The sequence below is a fragment of the Dendropsophus ebraccatus genome, chromosome 2 (assembly GCF_027789765.1).
Source record: "Dendropsophus ebraccatus isolate aDenEbr1 chromosome 2, aDenEbr1.pat, whole genome shotgun sequence".
Taxonomy (NCBI): domain Eukaryota; kingdom Metazoa; phylum Chordata; class Amphibia; order Anura; family Hylidae; genus Dendropsophus; species Dendropsophus ebraccatus.
In genome coordinates, this window is record NC_091455.1 from 133,459,364 (window position 1) to 133,483,985 (window position 24,622).

The 24,622-nt window shown below is 42.1% G+C and overlaps 1 protein-coding gene across 6 annotated transcripts in view; it reads right to left on the bottom strand.

Annotated features, from left to right (window-relative positions):
- Positions 1-24,622, bottom strand: part of TRAK1 (trafficking kinesin protein 1) — a 152,282-nt gene that overhangs the window by 94,024 nt on the left and 33,636 nt on the right. For 5 of the 6 annotated variants that reach the window (XM_069958354.1, XM_069958353.1, XM_069958352.1 and 2 more), the window contains one exon: positions 16,312-16,612. Coding sequence is in view for 3 of the 6 variants with exons in the window: in XM_069958357.1 (XP_069814458.1) it covers positions 16,312-16,612 (301 nt within the window). In the remaining 3 variants the exon portion in view is untranslated. Of the gene's footprint in view, positions 1-40; positions 174-16,311; positions 16,613-24,622 lie in introns of those variants that run through there. The other variant, XM_069958355.1, reaches the window with a different exon arrangement.

Here is a 24,622-nt window from a genome sequence, read left to right on the forward strand (position 1 = left end):
CCTTTCTTTAAAAGTGTAAAATAATCACATGTAAACATACCTCTCCACGCTCCCCTTGCTTCTGGCTCCACCCACCAGTGGAATCGGTGAACTCCTTGTCCTGACAGCATTCAAGTGTCCGTTTGCAACATGAATTACAGCTGACAGATTCCATTTTAATACAGTAAAGCATCCTGTGCAAAAGTAGAAAAAGGCCTTGTTTTTTAAAAAATGGTGTATTGCTACTAAGCAAAGGTTTTTAAAATACACATTTTATATAAAGCCATGTTCACATGAATACTCTGTGGCTATATGTCACAGATGTGAAAAAATAGTATCTAAACATATTCAGTGCAGCCATAAGGTTGAGCTTGCTTGACGCCAGTATATGATTTAATTGTTGGATAGAACAGTATGCTCCAACCATGCTATAAAAGGTGGTAAAGCATACTAAACACTGTCACAAGCTTGGCCTATAGAACTCTAAGGCCTAACAGCGGTATACATTTAAATATGTCAGTACTCTGATGTATATCTGCAATGCGGTCACCCCAATATCACAGCATCATGCAACAATGGAGGCATTCAGCACCAACACTATATAAAAGCTGACTTCTCATTTTAGCTGTGGCCTGGGAGCAGTTACCCAACCATCCCAAATGTCCTTAGCAATGTTTTTACTTACTCATTTTGAGTGTGGAGTCTCCCCTCTGCCCCCTCCTGTCTCCCCTTCAGATCATCATATTTTCCCTCCAGCTGCCATGCCTACACAACACATGCGGGTGCTGCTGGTACAGAGACTGCCTGTCACATGAGGCTATGAATGTACTGACTAAACATAGCTGAAACAAAGCCAAAGTACTGACGGGGCTCTGCTGAGCCACCAGTTCACATCAACTAAAAATGGCTGCCCTTTCAGCCGCTGCCCATTACTTTTTCTACCAGACTGTCTTATACAATGCAGCCAGTCTACAGTCCTGGGCACAAAGGTCCACCAACAGCCCTCTATGAGGCAGAACAGACAACGGCTATCTTAAAGGGTTTTTTTCACAGGATATCAGTCACTGATAAGTGTGATGCTGACACCCGGCACTCACATAAATCAGCTGTCTGGTGCCCACACTACACAGTGAACAAAGTCTGTCTCTACTCACTGTGTAATGGTAGCAACTTGTACCTGCAGCTCAGTTTACATTAAATTGAATAGGAACAGAGTTGCAGTTATAGGTCACCACCACTACACACTGACTGAAGACAAAGGGTCCTATTCCACGGGGCCGAGAAGGGTCCGATCAACGATGTAAACGAGGGGTGATCTGCTAGATCGACGCTCGTTTACTGGGCCTATTCCACGGCCAAATGATTGTTGAGCGAGTGCTGCAAGGACATCGATACCGATGTCCTTGCATCATCATACATTACCTGTCCAGGCTTCTTCTCCGCGCTGTCTTCATCCCCGGGTCCTGCACGCTCTATCTTCAGAATGGCCGGTCAGCTGACAGGCCACACTCAGCCAATCACAGGCCACAGCGCTCCCGGCCTGTGATTGGCTGACCGCTTCGTCAGCTGACCGGCCATTCTGAAGATAGAGCGTGCAGGACCCGGGAATGAAGACCGTGCAGAGAAAAAGCCTGGACAGGTAAAGTATGATGCTGCTGCTTGTCAAATCGTCGGTCGCCCGGTTGAATAGCGATGCGCGGTGGGGGAACGATGATTTTAGGTCTGGCCCTAAATGAACGATCAGCCGATGATCGTTCTCTCTATTTCACAGAGCAATAATCGGCCAAATCGGGCCAAATGGGGCCGATCCGCCCGATTATCGTTACTGTGGAATAGGGCCCAAACTCTATTCACTGTGTAGTGTGGGCAACAAACAGCTGATTGACACAGGCATCAGCACTATGCCGATCAGTGACTGGTGAATTATTCCGAGGATAGCTTATCAGTCTGTTCAGCCCACAAAACGCCTTTAAACATGGGTTGTAGAAATCCATACACAAGCTAAAGAATAAACACACCAATGTGTGGATGGTTTTTGAGCCACAGAAGTACTTGGGACAAATCTGTAAAATTGACCCTAAAAAAGGCTAGTGCTTGGTGAACTCAGTCTATCCATTGTTACCCATCTCAATGGCTGCCATGATTGACACATTTGTTACACTACAGAAACATCTGGCTAAATATACATTTTTAAGGACGCTAAAGGTACACCACACATCCCTGACTGAGCTGCAACATGCCACTAAAAACATTGCTTTGGGGAAGGAGAGAGTGATGGGAGTTATCTACTACAGGAACCTCTAATCCCCAAAGGCCACAGATCCAAATGCTGCCAATACGAACCTGTTATGCATCACTAACACTCCTGATCATGCAAGTAAAGAGGAACTGGATGCTCTCTTTACTGTAGGGGAATTGTACTCCTAGGCCCTCATACAACTGACCATAAAGGGAAAGATTATAATGCGGTGTAGAGATTTTGCCCATGATGTAGTAGTATTTAACAGCAGGTTAAATACTTCCTTTAACCCCTTCAGGACCAGACTGATTTTGGCCTTCAGGACCCAAGCCCATTTTTTTTTAAATCCAACCTGTCTCACTTACGGTTATACGGTTGTCGCTACATGATGCTATAACTTTTCTTTATGATTCTGAGATTGTTTTTAGTGACATATTCTACTTTAGCTTAGTGGTAAATTTTGGCCGATATGTAAAAACATTTTTTTGTGAAAAATGTAATTTTCCCATGAAAAAAAAAGACAAAAATTTGTACTTTTCATACTTTTAATTATCTGCGTTTGCCGCACAGATTTAAACATGTAATAAATTTTTGCCAACGTCATTACAGCGAAACTAAATGTGTGTACTTTTTTATTTTTATTATTTTTCCAACATTTATTATTGTATTGGGGGCTATGAGGATTATATATGAATTTAACTTTATTAAAATTTTGTGTGTGTGTTTTTTTTAACACTTTATTTTATTGTCCCACCATGGGGACTTCACTTTGGTATTGCCCGATAATAGGCACATTGCATTGCAGTGCTGGTCTGCCCTACAATGCAGTATGCCTGTAATACGCAAAGCTGACCAGACTCAGCCTTAGGCTGCATTCACACGTTCTGTGTAATTAGATGCTGGGAGCAGGGGAACTGTACAGATACGCGCTGTAATGACAGCACAACGCATATCTGTACAGTTCCCCTGCTCCCAGCATCCAATTACAGATGCTACCCGGGCAGGGGCAAGTCTGTTACAGGCATTCCATGCCCTTGTTCCGTGTGAAACACGGAATGTGTGAATGCAGCCTTAGGCTATGTTCACACTACGTATATTTGAGGCTGTATGTTTTGTTGCACCAAAACAAGGAGTGGATTGAAAACACAGAAAGGCTCTGTTCACATAATGTTGTAATTGAGTGGATGGCCGTCATTTAATGGCAAATATGTGCTGTTATTTTAAAACAACGGCTGTTGTATTGAAATAATGGAAGTTATTTACCGTTGTATGGCGGCCATCCACTCAATTTCAACATTGTGTGGACAGAGCCTTTCTGTGTTTTCAATTCACTCCTGGTTTTGGTTGCTATGAGGACCTGACATGAGGACCAAATACAGCCTCAAATATACATAGTGTGAACCCAGCCTTAGGGTACAAACACACACACCGTATACGCAGCGTATTTACTGCTGCGATACGCAGCAGATTAGATCTAAATAACTGAACACAGCATCAAATCTGCACCACCAAATCTGCTGCAGATCTGCTGCGTATACGGTGTGTGTTTGTACCCTTAGGCTGAGCCTGATCAGCCACCTTAGCTGCGACACCAGAAGGCTTCGGGGAAGCCTCCTGAGATCACAGCAACCAATGGGGCACTGCACAGCCCCAGTGGGGAACGAAGGGACGATTCTCTCTTCTTTTAGCACTATAGGGGCTGTGATCGCACTAATCGCAGAACCTATATGGTTAAAGAGTCACTATCGTTTTTTTGGGGTTTTTTTTGCAGAAATCAATAGTCCAGGCGATTTGAAGAAACTTTGTAATTGGGTTTATTAGCCAAACATGCCATTATCTGCATTTAAAAAGCCTTTTCCCAGGTCCCCCCCCCCTCCTTCCTCTTTTTCATCCACTGCAAAAAATCTAAAAATTGTGACTGCTTTTTCATTATAAAAATGCATTTTTTGGCTAATAAACCTAATTACAAAGTTTCTTAAAATCGCCTGGACTATTGATTTCTGCAAAAAAAATAAAAAATTCACGACAGTGACACTTTAACTGCCGAAGAAGTTGCTGCAGGTGCCCGGCTATCTGTGACAGCTGGGCCTCCCACTGATATCATGGACGCAGCTCCTGCGCACGTGTCATCCTTGTCACGTACCGGCACGTGCATCTGCCGGAACGCTGTGCAGAATTGGACGTGATGGTACGTGATCCGGCGGGAGAAGTTTAAAGGGAATCTTATAAGCAGGAAACATTAGGCAGAGGTGCAGAACTCCTGAAGTATGGCACTTTGGTGCACCATTGTGATGGAATAAACATTTTAATAATATGTTAATATGACATGTCAAAAGTTTAAAATGTCACTGTCGTTATAACTTTCAAAGTCTAAATCAACGGTAGATGTGAAATAAAGCAAGTTTGCATTTACATTTTTTTTTTTTTTTTCCTTATCATGCTATGTCCATCAATCCCATGACTACCTTCTCTGTGAGCATGCAGATGACCTGGAAAACATGGGACTTTCTATGAAAAAAACAAACACCACACAGGAAGTGCCATGTTTTCCATGATAACAAAAAAAAGAATGTAAATTGTAAACTTGCTTTATATCACATCTAAACAATGCCGTCTGTAACACAGAATTGTTTCCTAATCTCCCTATTTTACCCAACATTCCAAACATACTGTCAGCAGCTCCATCCACAAACACAAGCCAGCAATGCTAATGTGTTCAGCATCAGAGGGGTTTATGCACTAGAAGACTTATTCTTTCCTTATCTGTTATCACTTTGGAGGTTTATTAGCCAGTTGTTTCTAAAGTAAAGCATGTTTTCATGGAGACGGGGACACATACACGTATGGCATTTGGGGATCGGGAAATTATATACTAAAAGAGGACCTAAACCGTGAGCCAAAGCCACAAGTGATTCTACGAGAAGTGTAAGTTCCTGCCTTCTACTTCCTTGCCTTTTTAGGTCCACTTCTGCTTTGGTTAAAAAAACAAACAACAACTATATATATATATATATATATATATATATATATATATATATATATATATATAAAAAAAAAAAACTGCATTACCAACTACAGCATTTTCCAAAGAACTATCCCTAGGAGACCCGTACTACACTGTATCCAACTGCCCCATGTTAACCTTAATTAAGCAATGTTCTTATGGCCAACCATCTGAAAAAACAAATATATATATATTTTTTTTTTTGGGGGGGGGGGGCGTACCCCAACACTCAAGAGGAGAACAATTGGGCAGTCAACATGCCCAATCCTTTTGTTCTTGGCAGAGAAACATTGCTGCTATAGGCATCAGGATTTATCTCCTCTCTATTGGTGGGAATTAGGATCAGGTGGCTAAATTTCATCTACCCAATCTATTGTCCTTGGGGAGATAAGCCACTGCCAGTGAACCCGGCAGCTGCGCCTGGCAGCATGGCAGTAATGTAGGGAAGCCATCAGGAGAGATAGCAGTCAGCTGAATAAGTGTTAGGCCAACAGTTATATAATGTAGGCCAACAGTTATATAATGTACCTGGTGTCATTTTTACACACCTTGAAAATAACAGGTCATGTGGGGTGTTCCTGTTATGCAGTGGTAAGTACCGACCAGAAGGACTCTAAGGCAAGACAACCAGTGACAAGATCACTGACCCTCAAGTCTAGTCTGAGTCTGTCAAGCTCTAATCCCAATCTCTCCCAATATATTCTGTACCTGAAAGAAACACATGCCACCTTATATGTGTAATAACATCAAAACCTTGCATTACATTTCACTACAACCACATGCAGAGATCTTGGGAGCAGACACCTCTGAGAACAAACACAAACTGAGAATTCTTGAATATGGGCCATGATTTCACTTTGCTGCATCTCCTGCAAACATACATCTGGTTACAAGACAGACAACAAGATAGATGGGGATTGTAAGAATAGCACCAAAGTCCTCCACTGTGCTGCTCCTATCAACTTACACAGCTAATGCATGGACTGAATGAACAAAAGACAAAATGACATGTGACAGGCACAGGACAAACAGGAGCCAGCGTGTCGGGTTACGAGAACTGAAAGTTACCCTCCAGCGGTAACAATAGCAAACAGCGCTGTCGCTGCTGATAGATGTCTGCAACAGACTGAACTACATCCCAAACATAATGGGTAGAAAAGTCAAGCAAAGGGATAATAACAATGTCTCTGCAGATGTTATAGTATATTATACTTTTTTATGTTAGTCTATCTTCGTTGTTTAGACCACTGGAACAACCTTTTAAAATGGAATATGTAGGTCTGTAATTTCACATGCTTATTCTGACAATACATATCTGGATTTAAGTAGGATATATCTGCACATGGCAGCACACTGCATTTCCCTGACAAGCATTGCAAGAGTTTCATGTGCCACCTAGTGGTCTAAAGTGTATTACACATCACATTTCACTGCAAAGCTCCCTGAACCTGCTACCTAGGATCTCATAATACAATTACACTAGAGCCTGCTTCAGGGTGGGTCCACTCCATACTGAGGAATTTTTGCGGATAATGTCAGCGGAATTCCACTGTCTGTCCGCACGCACGTGTCACTTCTTTCGGCGGATAGAGGAATACGCCGGCCCATAGAATGGTGTCTATGGAGGCGGCGGAAAGGCGCGTGGACAGCCGACGGAATTCCGCAGAATTCCACCCTTAGAGAGTAAAGGTCCTTTCACTATTTACCAAAAGTGTTGCTAGAATCGCTCCTTTGGGCGATGGTTAGCCTATGTAAAAGTGACCAGCTAAGGAGCAGGAAAACGCCTCTTATCGCATCTTTTGTGCAGGCTTTAAAATCTATCGGTATCGGCCGCAAATATCCCTGTGCAAACTGGGATGTGCATCTGCGATCAATAGAGGTAAATGGCCAAGTGAATGATACAGTGATCATTTGTGTGACCCGGCCACTTGATTAGTTGTGCAGTGTAAAGGAGAGGCAATGTCACTGGTCCGTACTCCTTTACAGACATGGACAATGAGGGTACAAATCCACAAACCGTATACGCAGCAGATACGCAACAAATACGCAGCAGATTTGATGCTGTGTTCAGTTATTTAGATCTAATCTGCTGCGTGTTTGATGCGTATTTGCTGCGTATCGCAGCAGTAAATACGCTGCGTATACGGTGTGTGGGTTTATACCCTCAAAGTTAGGAGTCTAAGGACCCTAACACAGACAAGTCCTAACCCAGGCGGGGGTCTAATGGCCCCAACTAAAGACATCATAAATGCTTATAGCTCTGGTCACTGGAGCCACAGTTGGGCTAAGACTTTCAACTGTAAAAAGATATCCCACATACCGAATGTTAGGACAATAGTATATGCCCTAAAATTCTAATCTGTGGGGTCTGATATCTTTGACTAATACGAGGCCAGAGACTAAGATCCACTCTGGTCTTTTCTGTTAATGGACACTACTGACCACACTCTTTGGGCCCTTTTAGACAGAGCGATTCGGCTGATCATCGCTACGTGTAAGGGTCCATTTAAACAGAAAGATCATCTGATAAAGATTTGAAGCCAAAGCCAGGAATGGATTTGAAAAGAGGAGAAATCTCAGGCTTTCCAATATGACCTGATCTCTGTTTATAGTCTGTTTGTGGCTTTAGCTTCAAATCTTTGGCAGACAGTCTGTCAGATAATCCTTCTGTGTAACTGGACCCTTAGACAACTTGAAACCAATGACAAGGATCATCAGCTGATCGTATCTTTAGGTCCTGACATAAAATCATTGGCCACCAACTTGGCATCACTACGAGTAATAGCCAATTAAACTGTAAAGAAAACAATAAAGTTCAAGCATACCTGATCACACTCCTGCTTCTTCCCGTTCACCAGTAGCTTTCTGTCTTCTGCCCGCTGTCCGTAGCTGCCAGTGGAACTGCAGAGCCGGCCTCTGAAGTAACAGGCTGCTCAGCCAATCTCTGCCCACGGCCAGCAATTGGCTGAGCAGCCTGTCACTTCAGAGGCCGGCTCTGCAGTACTTGTGGCTGCAGGACAAGGCAGAAGACGGAAAGATACTGGGGAGTCGGCAGAAGCAACGGGGAGTGTGATCAGGTATGCATGAACTTTATTATTTTACACTAGGCAAGGGCTGCACAGACATTGCTAACTATGTCCGTGCAGTCTTTGCTGCACGATGGTTGAGCCGTGTAATTACACTATTGTACATTATCATAATTATACATTATAGACTGTGTGGCACGACCCTTGGGCCTCATGCACCATCTTTTCCTGTCTGTGAATCAGGATCAGAATTTACAGACAGAAAAAAAAGACCCATTGATTTCAACATGGTCATTCAGACACATCAGTTTTCAAAAATGGATCAATTTCTGACCATTGATCAGTTACACAGAAAATTAGGACTTGCACTTATATTATCTGTTTTTGCAGAACTGAAGCTCCAATAGAGGTCAATGGGTCCATTTTTAATGGAAAACACATGGATGCACTGAAGCATTGCCTACAAAGCCTTGGGCAGGCTCCACCCTGTGGCCCTTTATTAGTTTCCCATCTGTTTTTGTGGATCCGCTGATGCCACATTCTCCAGGACATCACTGATTCTAATTTTTGAGGTCTGAAAAGTAGAACTCTGAAAAGTGATTATATATTATGATTTGTATGTTAACCCCTCATTACATGTGCAGCGCCTTGGAACTATTCCAGGGCAATTTAAAATTGAATAATAACTGGGACATAATAATTTATATTGATATTTGCAGCATCCAAATCTGCAGCAGATCCTGTACATGTGAATGCACCCTAACTCAAGTTTTATATTAAAGACATGTTTTCAAAAAAAGGACCATGGCACTGTCCCCTCTGCACCTGCGCCATTCTATCCATGTAAAAAAACTTAGTGCAAAGGTACTGCTAGTAAATTCGCTTTAAAAAAATTTAAAAAAAAGTTTAGTTTTTTTTAATAAACAAACATATATTGAAGAGTGAATAATTGTTCGATCTATTAATTATAACAATAATTTTCCTGTATGTGAACAAAGTTAATTAAAAAAAAAAGGAAAGAAGTGCAAGAATTGATGATATTTTGTTACATTATATATCAAGAAAAAAAAAAAAAAAAAAAAAAACTAGAGATTTTTGCACAAAAAATGAGACCCCAAACAACCATGTAGATTAAAAAAAATAAAAGTGCTATGGCTCTTAGAAGGCGAGGGGAAAAGGAGAAGTCCGGCAAAAATTTTTATTACAGTATTGTATTGCCCCCAAAAGTTATACAAATCATCAACATACATTTATTACGGGAAATGCTTATAAAGTGCTTTTTTCCCTGCACTTACTACTGCATCAAGGTTTCACTTCCTGGATAACATGGTGATGTCACGACCAGACTCCCAGAGCTGTGCAGGCTGTGGCTGCTGGAGATGATGATGGCAGAGGGACACTGAGCATCTATCTGCCATCATCCTGTCCAGCAGCCACAGTCCGCACAGCTCTGGGAGTTGGGTCGTGACATCACCATTTTATCCAAGAAGTGAAGCCTTGATGCAGTAGTAAGTACAGGGAAAAAAGCACTTTATAAGCATTTCCCATAATAAGTGTATATTGGTGATTTGTATAACTTTTCGGGGGCAATACAATACTTTAATAAAAATGTTCACCGGACTTCTCCTTTAACCTCTTAAGGACATATGACGTACGGGTACGGAATATGTCCGCAAGAGGAGTTCAGAGGGGGGCGCACCGCGACCCCGCTCTGAAATGCCGCAATCCCGACTGCTATCTGCAGCACAGGACTGCGGCTATTAGTGGGAGCGGGCAGATCTACGCTCCTGCTAATTAAGACCGTTAGATGCAGCTGTATCTGATTGCCTTCTACAGAGCCCATCCCTGGTGTCTAGTGGCGGGATTCCCCTCCACGATGCGATCGCTGAGGGGTGATCACTTCATCTCACCGAGCTGGGCCTCAGCGTCGAAATGGCGCTGATCCCGGCTCAATATTCTATTGCAATGGTCTGCAGCATAAAAAAAGCATGGATGGATCGGTGCTGTGTAGTACAGCTACACTGATCTCTTTAAGAGATCAGTGTAGTTGTATTAGAGGTCCCCCAGGGAGACTTCTTCTTACTGTACAAGTGAAGAAAAAAAAAAAAAAAAAGTGCTTTCATTAATAAAAAATAATAAAAAAAACCCTCTCCCCTAATAAAAGTCTGAATCATCCCCCGTTTCCCATTTTATAATTAAAAATAAAAAAATAAATAAAACAAACAAACATGTTTGGTATTGCTGCGTGCGTAATTGCGTGAACTATTAAATTTATCACCTTTCAGATCTCGCACGGTAAACGGTGTAAGCGAATGGACCCGCCAAAGTGCAAAAATTGTGCATTTTTGGTCGCATCAAATCCAGAAAAATTGTAATAAAAAGCAATCAAAAAGTCGCATATGCGCAATCAAGGTACCGATAGAAAGAACACATCATGGCGCAAAAAATGACCCCTCACACAGCCCCATAGACCAAAGGTTAAGAGCGTGGTAATAGAGCAATTTTAAGGAATTTTTTTTCTGTAGGTTTTATTTTTTTAAAAGCCATCAAATAATATAAGAGTTAGGCAAATTGTATATCGTTTTAATCGTACCGACTTGAAGAACATACATAACATGTCAGTTTTTTCATAGGACAAAAAGCACCCCCCCCCCCAACCCCAAGAAAAAGAATTGCTGTTTGTTTTTGTTTTTTTCAATTTCACAGCGCAAAAAATAAGGCCTCATGTGGGTTTCTAGGTGAAAAAAATGCAACTGCTATGGCCTTTTAAACACAAGGAGGAAAAAACAAACTAAGCAAAAACGAAAATTGGCCCGGTCCTTAAGAGGTTAAGACCTAAATTCACTGTGTCCTCAAGGGGATAAAATAACAATACAATACAAGTATTAATACCAACATTTACTTTAGAGGAGGCTAATGTTTTGGAAAGCAGAATGTACTTTACCATTAAATGTAAAAAAAAAAAAACAAAACACAACACCAGCACAACAGAAACCACTTATTTCGCTTTGGTGAATGAGAGCCTATGGATCCATTTGGTAAAATGCAAAACCATGATCACATAATATAATGTGAACATAGATTCAGATTACTGGGAGGTCTAAGTGATGGTATATAGCAATTGCATGGAAACAAATAATGACAGCAGTAAGAGTAGTATGCTCCACAACAACCAAGCTAACCTGGAATAAAATAATGCCACTTTACATGGCAGCACTTTGTTTAGTATTCTGCATTAGGATTAGTAAGCCAAAAACAAAAGTGGGTCCAAAACATACAAAAAGTGCAAACCTTTTCATTATAGCTTAGCTGCCTGTAGAATTTAATCCTGGTTTTGGACTACAAATGCGGATACAAAATACTGACCTAAATACAGACATGCAAAAATGGGCTACAAAGAAGTCACCATAAGCTCATTTAGCTACAGCTACCGTCCATGTTGGCAATTTGACTGTGCAGGCTACAGCAACCAATGAGCCGAGCATGCGAACCCTGCAGCACGGCTACAACCGATAGCGACCCCCACCTTATAATAGGTACAATGTACACGGCAGCCGAATAACAGCTGCAGGAGAGGAAGCCTCAGCTGCAGCAATGTACACTGTAGAGATAAGGAGGGGCAGGGCAAACGAGGACATGAGCGCTGCTACAGGGTTTACATGCAGCCGTGTCTTTTTAGGGAGGGAGAACAGTGCACTGCAGAATCCTGATTTTCTTAAGGAAGAAGTGGCACAAGCATGAAAATGAAGGATAATGTACAGAAGAGCTTTACTAATAGGGATACTACATGTTTTTCTGCCAGTAATATACACATTTTTAGCAATATTGTTGTATTTTTATTTAACAGAGATTAAAAAAAAAAAAAGAGAGAGAAAAGAAAACAGAAGTATGGCAACATCAATATCCATATGCTCAAGGAATGGCAGGGCATGCTAGGGACTGACGCCATCTGGTATGCTAACCCAGGAACAGGACAGACACATACCTGGAAGCTTAGATTCCTCCTGCACACTGCTCAAGCATGTTCTCTACTACACCATTCTACAGAGGAACCAAAGTTCAGGACTGGGAAACAGTGACCTGCAAAGCTGGTCATGACATGGTAAATATGTCACTGTGTGTATGTAGCTACCAGTTCAAGTACTATGTAGTGAAATATAGTGATTGCTACATTTATAATTATTTCTTATCAGCCTAAATCCCATATTTTATCTGACTTCATAACGGGCGAGTTCATGCTCTGACTGACCATCACACAGAATAAAGCGCACTTTCATTCTTAGACTATCATCTTTTTCAGAACTAGGCATTACTAAAAGGGATATTCCCACCAGAAGAAGAGATTTCTAGAAATTGCCATATTTTCTTAATTACTAGGAGCCCCACCCGGATCATTACGATGGAAGAACTAGTGACGAGTTGATATATTTTCACTTCAGCTAATCCAGCATGGCCTCTACACAGTGAGCAGAGCTGCCTCCTTTCAGCCCCAGCCTTGTATGAACCAAGGCTAAGGTTCTGCAGAACAGCTGATCACCTGGGGTGTCAAGTCATACATTGATCACCCATCCATCAATGTAAAAGTGCCAGAAAACTCATTTAAATTGGTTTCACAAGAGTATAGTATGGTATTTCTGAGTCCATATTATAACCACAGGTCCTGGCCCAAACACAGGTCTAATTACCTGGCCTTACTGTATGATCTCGGAGGTCCAGGTTGGGGCTCGAGGCACTGCCAAAGAGGAACCCTTGGTGAGAATATTCTCCTCATTAAAAGCTGCTACAATCACTCCAACTTCAGTGATTGGAAGCATTCGGTGGCCTCATGGAGAGTGAATGGAGAGCAGGCCGTGGTAGCTGCACAGATGGTGTGCGCTTCATTCATTGTGGAGCTATTACGTGCCCATTCTGGGGGGGGTCCCATGGGTCAGATCTCCAGCAACCAGCTAGGATAGGAGATAAAAAGCTAAGATAGGAACACCCCTTTAAACTTGGTTCAGTGAAACACTAGCGGGGAAATATAGAATTATGGCTTGTAAAAAAAAAAAAAAAAATCCAACAAAACCAAGTAACCACAAGAGGGCAGTCAGCAGCTTTTACAGAAATGTCATAGATTAAACATGACTACTAATAAAGCATATCTCCTATCTACAGGTTGGGTAATAAGTAACTCACTGCTCAGGGTCTGACCATCGGGACTCCGACTAATAAATATAGATGGAGGGCTTGTTTCCAAGAGACTGGAGACGCAGTGTGCATGCTCAGCTGCTGCCGCACCATTCATAAGCAATAGGACTGCTGAAAACAGTTCAGTCCAGTGCTGACTTTCCGAGCCTTACAGAGGGATTTCTTTAAGCACATCACAATTGCTATGGATTTATGTGTTTTTAATTAAGAGGTGGATTACAATACTGTATATTCAGTAAAAAGTGATCCAGTAACTCCAGACTGTTCCCTATTTTATGTAATGTAGACCTTGTCTCTAACCATCAATTTGGTTTCAGGACAGCTCCTACTTTCCAAGTAACATGCAGTTCATCTACAAAGGCAAAGCTTTTACACAAATGTCATCCAGTGCCCGGTGACTAGAATTATTACCTAACATTTCACACTTTCCTTGCATGTCAAAGGTCAAAGCTTGTACAGTCCTGGTGGTGCTATCACAGGAATGCCAGCTTTTCTGGATGCACACTGTGCCACAAGTGCATAAATGGACACAAGAAAAAGTTATAAGAAAACTGGCTGCTAAAGAGCAAAGAAGTGAAATCATAGTTATAATATGGACACATACACCAACATAATTTACATACAGTCTTTACACGATACTACTTATTATGGCTAGAATAGGTAGTCCGTAGGCAATGTATATGTCCCAACCAGGTGGAACATGGCTATAAGTAGGAGCATGCCACAAAATAAACCTACACCAGGGTATATCTGAAGTGCAACCAATAACTTTATTAGACAATATATAGTCCTCTAGTAAGTACCTATGATCTGTTTCCTGAAAGTATATCTTTTGTTTTAAGAGAGTTGAAAATAACACCTATACTTAGTGATATAGTAAGGGTGGTATTACACGGGCCGAGCAGGGCCCGATAATACCTGTAAACGAGCGCCGATCTGCTAGTTTGTTGCTCGTTTACTGGCTTTATTACACGGTCCGATAATCGTTTGACAAGAGCTGCAAGGACATTGTTACCGATGTCCTTGCAGCCCTTGCTAAACTGGCATACATTACCCATCCACGTTCCAGGGCTGCTCCTGCCGTCCGCTTCTCCCGGGGTCCCGTGCGCGCTCTAGCTTCACAGCGGCTTGTCAGCTGGTAGGCCGCTCAGCCAATCACAGGCCGGGACCACCGCAGCCTGTGATTGGCTGATCGGCCTATCAGCTGACAAGCCGCTGTGAAGCTAGAGCGCGCACGGGACCCCAGGAGAAGCGGTCGGCAGAAGCCCTGGAACGTGGATGGGTAATGTATATCGTTAGTCACCGGCCATGCACCGCTATTACACGTAGCAGTGCGCGGTCGGCGCCCGACAAAAATAGGGTCTAACCTATATCAACGATCAGCCGATGATCGCTGTCATCGGCTGATCGTTGCATTTATTACATGGAGCGATAATCGGCCGAATCGGGCCAATTCGGCCGATTATCGTTCCGTGTAATAGTACCCTAAGACAGACTAAACCTAGTCACTAGCAGAATACACCAAGGTATACATCGAAGTATCTTTTTCCTACTGTCCCGACATATATAAGTGACAAAGCCCTGAAACATGATCTGAATGGGGCCTTACTAAGCAAGCATCCTATTACACTAAACAGATAGATAAGCAGCTGCCATACACCACTTATCTCACACTGGGTTCACACGATTCAGCCGGAAAAAACTGTGATAATGTATGGTCATTTCTAAAATAGTACTGCTAAACAAGGTCTCCTATAACAACCTGATTTTCCTATCAAGTATTGGTATCTTAAAGGGGAACAACAGTGATCCCATAAAAAAATTAAATGCACAAAAAGCATATAGGTGCACTCACCTATCCCCAATTGATTGTTTGGCACCTTTCCCTATTGTCCATGCTGCTCCTAGCCCCGGACTAAAACTTTCACAAATAATTCCAGTTCAACATCATGGCACTCAGCCAGGGAACTAGATCTCCCAGCATGCATTGCACCTCAGAGCAAACTGCTAAGTATCCACCTCATCTTGTAGTATCTGCCCATTAGTGGATCAATATGCTTCTGCTTTACAGCACCTGTACTAATTTGCTGTGCTTGAAAGAGAGAGCATTGAAACAACTGTGCCTCCTTTCCCCTATATTGCTCAGGACACTGTCACTGTTCTGTTGTTTCCCCACCCCTTGGCCAGGTGCACACTTATTGATGTAATGGCAGTGGTTACAGCTAACCTGGCTATAGAAGAGATGGAGATCATGTGACCTGGGTCTCAGAAGGGAGGGGGAGGACAGAGTGGACCAAGAAGTGAGGAGTTTCAGCAGATTCAGGATGTTTTGCAGACAAACGTACCAATTCATGTGTCCTATTACAAACAAGCTTAGATCATGGGTGGAGATTGAACCTGGTTAAATCTATCTTAAAGGGAAACAATCAGCACAACTGTGCAGACATGGTTTCCAGAATCATAGTATTGAGCTACTGTGCACACCACGGTATGTACCAGCCGCGGCTGCTGCAGCAGCTTTAATAAAGGAGAAAATAAAAAGTACCTTTATTCTGCCGTGCGAGTCAGGGAGAGGAGCTGCAACTAGTTATTGGGGTGTGGAGGCATCCATGACTAGTCATAGCTCCCTGCCTGTCGGCACGCAGTGCAGGAATGATTGACAGACATCATGGTACCTGCCATAAGCTGCACAGTAGCTCTATACTATGGTTCCCTTTAAGTGGAGTACCCCTTTAATATCCTGTATGCTACTAACCTGAATAGGTTTAATGATTACATGAACATTTCATAGCACATTTAGATGCAAGTAGACGCTCCAATGTCAATGTCATGTGGCAGATTACGTCCATACTTTTAGTCACATAAAGAATACGAACCTGTAATGGTGCCGGCATCTCTGTATTCTCTTTGACCCTGCACATCTTCAGGTCCCACAGCTTCGCTTACATAGTGCTCTTCATGAATGCCTGCGGCACAGGCTAGGACTGCATTGTCGCTTACTGGTAGAATGGGCACGATGACGGCCGAGCAGTTGTCTTGCACAGCTGTGGGGTCCAGCTTGGCAGGTTTCACGGGAAAGTGCAAACTGCCATCGGTTGAAGCAGTGTTTAGGTCAAGGTCTAGTAGTCCATAAGCTTTTCCAGTGGGTGATTGCTGCCAGTACAGACAGTCAGGTAACTGTGGAGAAATAAAATAATGTGTTACAGAGGATATGTCTTTTTCAGCAGAGATCATCAATGTGAGAAATTTACATTTATTTATGGAGCATGTTCAAAATAGAATACAAAATGAATGGGCCTGCTGAACATACCTTCAAGTTTGGCTTATGACATTGATAAATAGCAACCAAGGAACTTTTAACAATTAGGATAATAATGTTGCATATAAAAACATGTCTGAATTAGGAATCTGATTGCTAATACAACTACCTCACACATTTCAGCCACAATGTGGCCAAAACCTTGTAAACATGGGGTTTTACCACATTAGTGGGGTTTCAAAGTGACTTCTGAAGACTGTGTGGTGTTTCAGGTAATCATATGTACCTGCAAAATAAAGTGTTTCACTATTAAAGCGATTCTGTATCCACAATCTGACCCCCCCCCCCCCCAAAAAAAAAACCACTTGTACCTTCGGATAGATGCTTTTAATCCAAGATCTGTCCTGGGGTCCGTTCGGCAGGTGATGCAGTTGTTGTCTATAAAAACAACTTTTAAACTTGCAGCCCCGTGCCCAACAGGAGTATCTGTGCCCTAACTTTGCACCAACCCTCTATCCCTCCTCCTCACCCTCTTCATCATTAGGAATGCCACTGAAACATTTACTCCTGTCTGAACATTGCACAGCTGCTTAACGATCCAGCCCATGTGCCGTGCTAACACAGCTGATGAATAGGAGGCAATCTGCCTGGAGCATTCCTAATGATGAGGAGGGCGAGGAGGAGGGACAGAGAGGGTTTGCCATCCTAATGCATACACAATCTAGGCCACGCCCGTTGGGCACGGGGCTGCCAGTTTCAAAGTTAGTTTTTAGGACAATAACTGTATCACCTGCCAAACGGACCCCAGGACAAATCTTGGATTAAAAGCAGCTACCTGAAGGTACAAGCGGTTTGGGGGGGGAGGGACAGATTGTGGGTACAGAGTCGCTTTAAAAACCAAAGCTGCATCAATTTGTGAAAAGACTCTACAACCCCACGCATTTACCTATCTCAGCGTAATGTTGCTGAGCAATCCTGGCAACACTGCATTGGTATTGGTGACCACATGGGGGCGTGGTTTAAACTGAATGCAGGGAGGCAAATGCGGCCTTACCGATCAACATAACATGAAGTGAATTATACAGATCTCATCCACATGCAGCTCTGGGGCAAAGCAATGGCTCACATATGCATCTGAAATTCTGCACTATGATTATACACTATATATATATATATATATATATATATATATATATATATATATATATATATATATATATATATATATATATACACACTAATAAGCTAATAACAAACTGCTTATGAAGTGGAGAAACAAGAAGGAAACAGTTATAGCAGAGCTGGGAGGAAGCCAGGGGTAATGGGTCACATTGTATTTGGCACAGGATGTTTTACAGATATATTGCTCCCAGCAAACAATCCACAAGCAGAATTCAGCTTTTTAATATCAACTCTGCTAAAGCAAATATTGAAATAACCACCCAGTGAGAAGTATAATAGGCAGTATGAGCGTGTCCTGCAAGGATGACCCCACACAATAAAACAAATCTCTCACTATAGAATTACACAAGAGAAGAAGGGAAATGTCCATTTTTGTATCACTCTCAGGCTATAAACACACACACCGTATACGCAGCGTATTTACTGCTGCGATACGCGGCAAATACGCAACAAATACGCAGCAGATTAGATCTAAATAACTGAACACAGCATCAAATCTGCACCATCAAATCTCCTGCAGATCTGCTGCGTATTTGCTGCGTATCTGCTGCGTATACGGTGTGTTTGTTTGTACCCTTAAGCAAATCCTGTTTTACCAAAGCCATTTCCTTGCTTCAAATCACACAGGCATTTTTATTAGGCCCAAAGACACCAGACACAATGACTCCAGGCACAAGCATGCATTCAAACTTATACAAGTAAATTGTCCTATTTTGATCTTATTGTTAATTTGCACTTAGAAATTTATTGTATGATATACACTGTACACATCAGTGCAAGTTTACTACTATAAATCTGCCAATCTTTGCACCTGAAGAAACTGGTGCCCATGCTGTGCACTCCATCTGTTATGTTTAGACACTGCCAAGCTTGATTTGCGGAAGATGCAATCAACAATCTTGTGTAAGATGTCCTGGCAGACTCTCTACTGGCATGCCATCAGGTAAACAAGAATCGGACAAACATGTCAACCTAGACCACAATAATGGGAGGTCTCGCTGCTGGAATACCTATTCCAATACAGTACTTCTTCAAGTTTATCAGGCTGGATGAAAAACTCTTGGCATTTTCCCTTTCATCTTTGATTAATACACAAAGTAAAGACAAACTAATATTGAGGTCCCTTTATAAATCTGCTCCTCTGCAGCACACGTCACGCTCAACACACGAAAGCCTATGCCAGTTCTGAGCTGATGTAGATTTTCCCTATGATTTACACAAGGTCACTGGTGTAAATGAAAGTAGATGTGGTGAGCCGCCGTGGTCATGCCTCTTATGTTGTGGGCTACCTACACATTAAGGCTGGGTTCACACTACGTATATTTCAGTCAGTATTGTGGTCCTCATATTGCAACCAAAACCAGGAGTGGATTGAAAACACAGAAAGGCTCTGTTCACACAATGTTGTAATTGAGTGGATGGCCGCCATTTAATGGCAAATATTTGCTGTTATTTTAAAACAACAACATCTCCTTACGTGCACTGACAACCAAAAAAAAGAGGCCTATGGATTTGAATGAACATCTGTAAGAATGACGGCTTCTTTATAAAACCCTCCAGATATATAAAACAACTGCTGGTCAATGTTTATCTGCCCATAAGAAAGGACACACTACAAACACAGGTAAAACACCCTGGTCTATGGCGGAGTGGTTGAACACCATTCGTTCCTGTAGAGTATAACATTTATTAGTGCGTCCACACGTGCCGCAGGTCATCACATTTTACCATCTGACTTATTACCATGCAGCAAAGCTGCAAACATTTTACGATGACTTGCCAAGGTTTTTCTTGCCTCAGCAACTAGCCACATGACACAAAAAGAGTAGAATACTATACAAAACCATTTCTCCTTTACAGACATAGCTACCTGATGAAACAAACCACTCACTGTTCAAAGTGCGGCTTCTTGTCTCAGTGATGTTAGAAAGGATCCTTTTACAGGCAGCAAGATTAGCGCTCGAGTGCGGTGCCTTTACAAGGCCAGAGTAATCCTGTGGCCGATAGCATGCATTGTTATCGGCCACATATCTACAAATAATGTGCAGCTAATAATTTTTACAACCATACAAAAGATCAAATTAGCCAACGAGGAGTCTGCTCGCTCGGTAAACGAGGGCCTATTTTATACACACGATTATTGGTTGAATGAGAGGAATGCTTGTTAGCAATAATCTGCCTGTGTAAAATGGCCTTAACTAGACTTTGGGGCTGGAATTTAGGAGTGACAGAAGATCCTTGCTAGGAAGGTCAGCCCCCTTCTCTATTCCCGTTTTATTTACCTGAACTTGGCCCCAAGAGTGTGTTCTCAGACACTGATGAGGTCTGCCAGAAAACAGTAAGGATCTGTTGATCACAACAGAAAGATCAGCTTGAGCTCTAGCACAGTGCCACAATGCCAAAAGATATGCACCTTTGTAAACTGAACCTGTAAAGACTGGAGAGAAGCAGTGAACTTTGAGTTGGTACTGTTACCCTGACATTAAGGACATTTTACTTAGATTTTCTGCCTGACACCAGCCTGTTAAGTTGCTGTTTGTGACTTTTTGCAATAAACCCTGGACAACTGCACTTTTACAATAACCAGAGTGTGCCTGTTTGCTTGGATACAAGACTGATTCCGTTTTACATCATTTATAGCAAATATTAAATAAAAGACTCAAACAAAAAGTAAAATAAGGAAAAACCCTCTTGGCATATCCAACAAGCATTCATCTTAACTGCATTTAGTACAATTCAGTGCACCGCTATAAAGGCACCTAGTAAACTGAAGCCTTCATTCAGACTGTTAACAATGATCTTTTCAGAGGACAAGCTTCTCAGCAAGAACTGGTTTAGCCGGAAAATTAACCAAATACTTGCACAACATAGGAAATACAAGAAAAAGACAATTCAAAGCAACCTTAGGCTACGTTCACATCAGCGTTTGACCATCCGGCACCATTCAGTCTACCTTTTCCGTTTTGGAGTAAGCAAAACGGAAACTGGCGGATCTGTTAAAATCCCCATAGATTCCCATGATATATTACTGTGCTGCGTTTGCCCTAATTGTGCTCCGTTTGCATGCAGTCTGTTCAAGATCCGTTTTTTTTGAATGGAGAAAAAAAAATTGTGTTTGCAGAATTTTTCTTTCCGTTTAAAAAAAAAACGGATCACGAACGGAAAGTGCACTTCTTTTTTACATTGTAGTCAATGAGGATGGATCTAAACGGAAGGTATTTCCGTTCACATCGGTTTGTTTTCATCCGTTTTTGCACTGAGCATGCGCAGAAGCTGCAAAAAAACAAAGAAAAATAAACTGATGCTGACTGATGCAAACGGATGTACAAAAGTCAGTTTTTTTAAGCCAAAATACAAACGGACCATTAAAAATAAATGAACATTTTGCAATCAGTGTGCATCAGTCTGCGCTCATCCATTAAATTAATATGGACGTATCAGTTAGAAAAAAAGAAAACCGCTAGTGTGGCCGAGCCCTTAGATGGTTTAGAACAGAGAGATGAAACTCTGTTATTTACAATGAGAACCTACGGGAGATGGATATGAATGTCTGTCACTAACCTCTGTTAAATGGTGAATCAGTGTTTTAACTGTCCACAACTTCCTCATGTCCAGAAAAACAGCTGGAGTTAAGGCCCTGTTACATGAAACGATTATCGGCCGTATCGTCTGGTGTGATAGAAGACAATGATCAGCCGTCATGAACGATGTCGGCTGATCTTAGTTTGTCTTTGTCTTTCAACATAATGAAAGACAAAACACTAAGATAGCAGCGATCTGCTGCCTTCGCATTGCTATCTTCTATGGGCTGACAGGACGATCTAGCAATCACGTGGGTATCCCCCTGCAGCTCCCTGGCTCTTACCCACTGACAGTGCTTGTTTGCGCCTCTCCATCGCACCTGTGTAATAGGTGCTTTATCCCACTGACAACGATAGTCTAGGTGGCTAGAGGTTTTCCAAGCATAAGTAACCGACAGCCCTTGTTTGTGCATGGTCTGTGGTGCTAATGTCTGCTTAGGGTCTATTCATACGTCAGTATATTTTCCAATCCGCAATTTAGAACCCGTAAGCAATCAGCAAATTTTCATCCGTATTGCATCCGTAAAATACTGACCCCATAGAGTTGTATTGGGTGTGTCAGTTACTGTCCGCACTAGGGCCTGTCCTTTTTTTTTTTGCGGAACGGATTGTAGCCCAGTACACAACACTGATGTGTGTATGGGTCCAGTGAAATACATTGGTCCTATTTTTTTGCAGATCCGCAATTGCGGACAGGAACAGGATGTGTGAATAGGGCCTTAGGCTGCATTCACACATTCCCTGATGTAAAACACGGACAACACGGACAGTGAATGCCTATCTTGGACTGTTTCCGCACATTACAGGATGTCTATGGGGCTGTGTGAGGTGTCATTTTTTGCGCCATGATGTGTTCTTTCTATCGGTACCTTGATTGCACATATGCAACTTTTTGATCACTTTTTACTACAATTTTTCTGGATTTGATGCGACCAAAAATGCCCAATTTTGCACTATGGAATTTTTTGCGCTCGCGCCATTTACCGTGCGAGGTCGGGAATTAAATAAATTAATAGTTTGGGAGATTACGCACGTGGTGATACAAAACATGTTTATTTATTTATTTTTATAAAATGGAAAAAGGGGGGTGATTCAAACTTTTATTAGGGGGAGGGGATTATTTATTAATTATAAAACACAACAGTATAAGTACACTGATCTCTCATTGAGATCTATGCAGTATAGTTATACTGCATAGATCCATGAGATCGGCACTCTATTGCTTTCGGCTGCTGCAGCTGAAAACAATAGAGTGCCAAGCTGGAATCAGTGCCATTACAGCGCAGACCCCGGCCCGGCTCAGATGCAAGGATCGCTCCTCCGCCACCACAGCGATCCGCCCCCACTAGACACCAGGGAATGGGAAAAGCTGCTTTTTAAATGCAGCTGTCAACTTTGACAGGACAGTGCCCGCTAATAGCTGCGGTGGTGGGCTGTTTACAGCATTGTGCAAACATCTTAATATATATCAATGACGGACACAGTTTCAGTGTAATGCATTTCACTGTAGAACGCATTTAGGACGTAGCGGTGGACCATACCGGGAAGAGACTGTGAAATGCCTCCTTACATTACCGTGGAACGCATCTGGATGCGAGATCTCTGGTGATGTACACCGGAAGTGACGGCGATCCATGTGCCTGCAGTTACTGGCGTAGGAAACATTTTGGCATATGTAGCTGTATGTAAAGTTACTGTATATTTATAAATCCCACTATATGTTTACTGCTGATTGGTTGTATATCTTATCTATATCTTATATTTAGAGAGGGGGGAGGTACTGGTTAGACCACCTTCATATCCTGTGTCTCAGTATCATTTTACTTTTCATCACTTTCATCATCTGCCTAGGTGGCATTTCTAAATGCTGCAGATGACTGGCTGTAATCTTCAGAATCAGGAGTTATAATTACATAATGATTGCGTGTATGTACCTAAATCTGAACAATCATGCCACTGTATATCTAGGTATCCTTGTCCCGTATAAAAAGGCCTCCTGTTTGTCTGTTTGTTTTGCATATTCTCGGATGTATTAGGGGCTTTTTGTTTTGTTAGCTCTACGCCATTATGTGTAGGCAAAGTCAGGTTAAAAAAAAGGTTCTCCAGGATTAAAAAATACATAGTTGTTTTCTTCCAAAACCAGCACCATACCTGTCAGATTGTATGTGGCATTACAATTCTCTTCAGAGGAAGTGAGCTGCAAAATCACACACAAACTGGGGACAGTGGTGGTGCTGTTAATGGAACAAAGCAGCTATGGTTTTCTAATCTTGCACAACCCTTTCATTTTTATGTGCTTATATACTGTATTTGAAATGTAGAAAGTTTTTTACACTGCTCTCGATCCTTATTCACTACGAGTAATGGAACAGAATATTCCCTTATATATTTGGAAAGCAGTGTTGTCTGTTGAGGATCCCTATGGGTGACAATCAGTTGGGGGCCCACTTAGAAACCCTAGCTACGGCCCTGGTATAGGCCGGATGTGTGTCTGGCTTTCTGTGCCAAAGAGGGACACACAACATGCTTGCTCTGCTCAGGGTGGCAGGCGGTTGAAAGACTAGTAAGTTACCAAGTCTCAGAGGTGTTATCCAGTATAAGAAAGTCTTATTTGAATAAAACTATCAACCCAAGACATATAACCTACTAATAGAGTAATAACTAATAGTACTGTCTCTAGTTGCAGGGGGGCTGCCCAGGCAATCGTTAGCCCATAGAAGATAGCGGTGGTCTGCTGACGCCACTCCTATTACACGAAGCAACAGCAGCAGATCAGCATGTTGAAAGAAAACGATCAGCCGACATCATGCATGTCGGCTGATTGTTGCCTTTTATTACACAAAGCGATAATCAGCTGTAATGGCTGATAATTGGCCAAATACGGATGATAATTGCTTTGTGTAATAAGGCCATTATTATTTGTAGTTTATGGGTGTGTTCACACCTACAGGATTTGCAGCAGATTTGATGGTGCAGATTTGATGCTGTGTTCAGTTATTTAGATCAAATCTGCTGCGGATCCGCACCATCAAATCCGCTGCGATACGGTACGTGTAAAGCTACAGTAAAACTACTTTAAAGGGATTGCAGTGGGATAACACCCAGTGCTAGTTATGTTTAAAACAAGGCAATGATGCATGTTTAAGTTAGATCTCATCCACACAT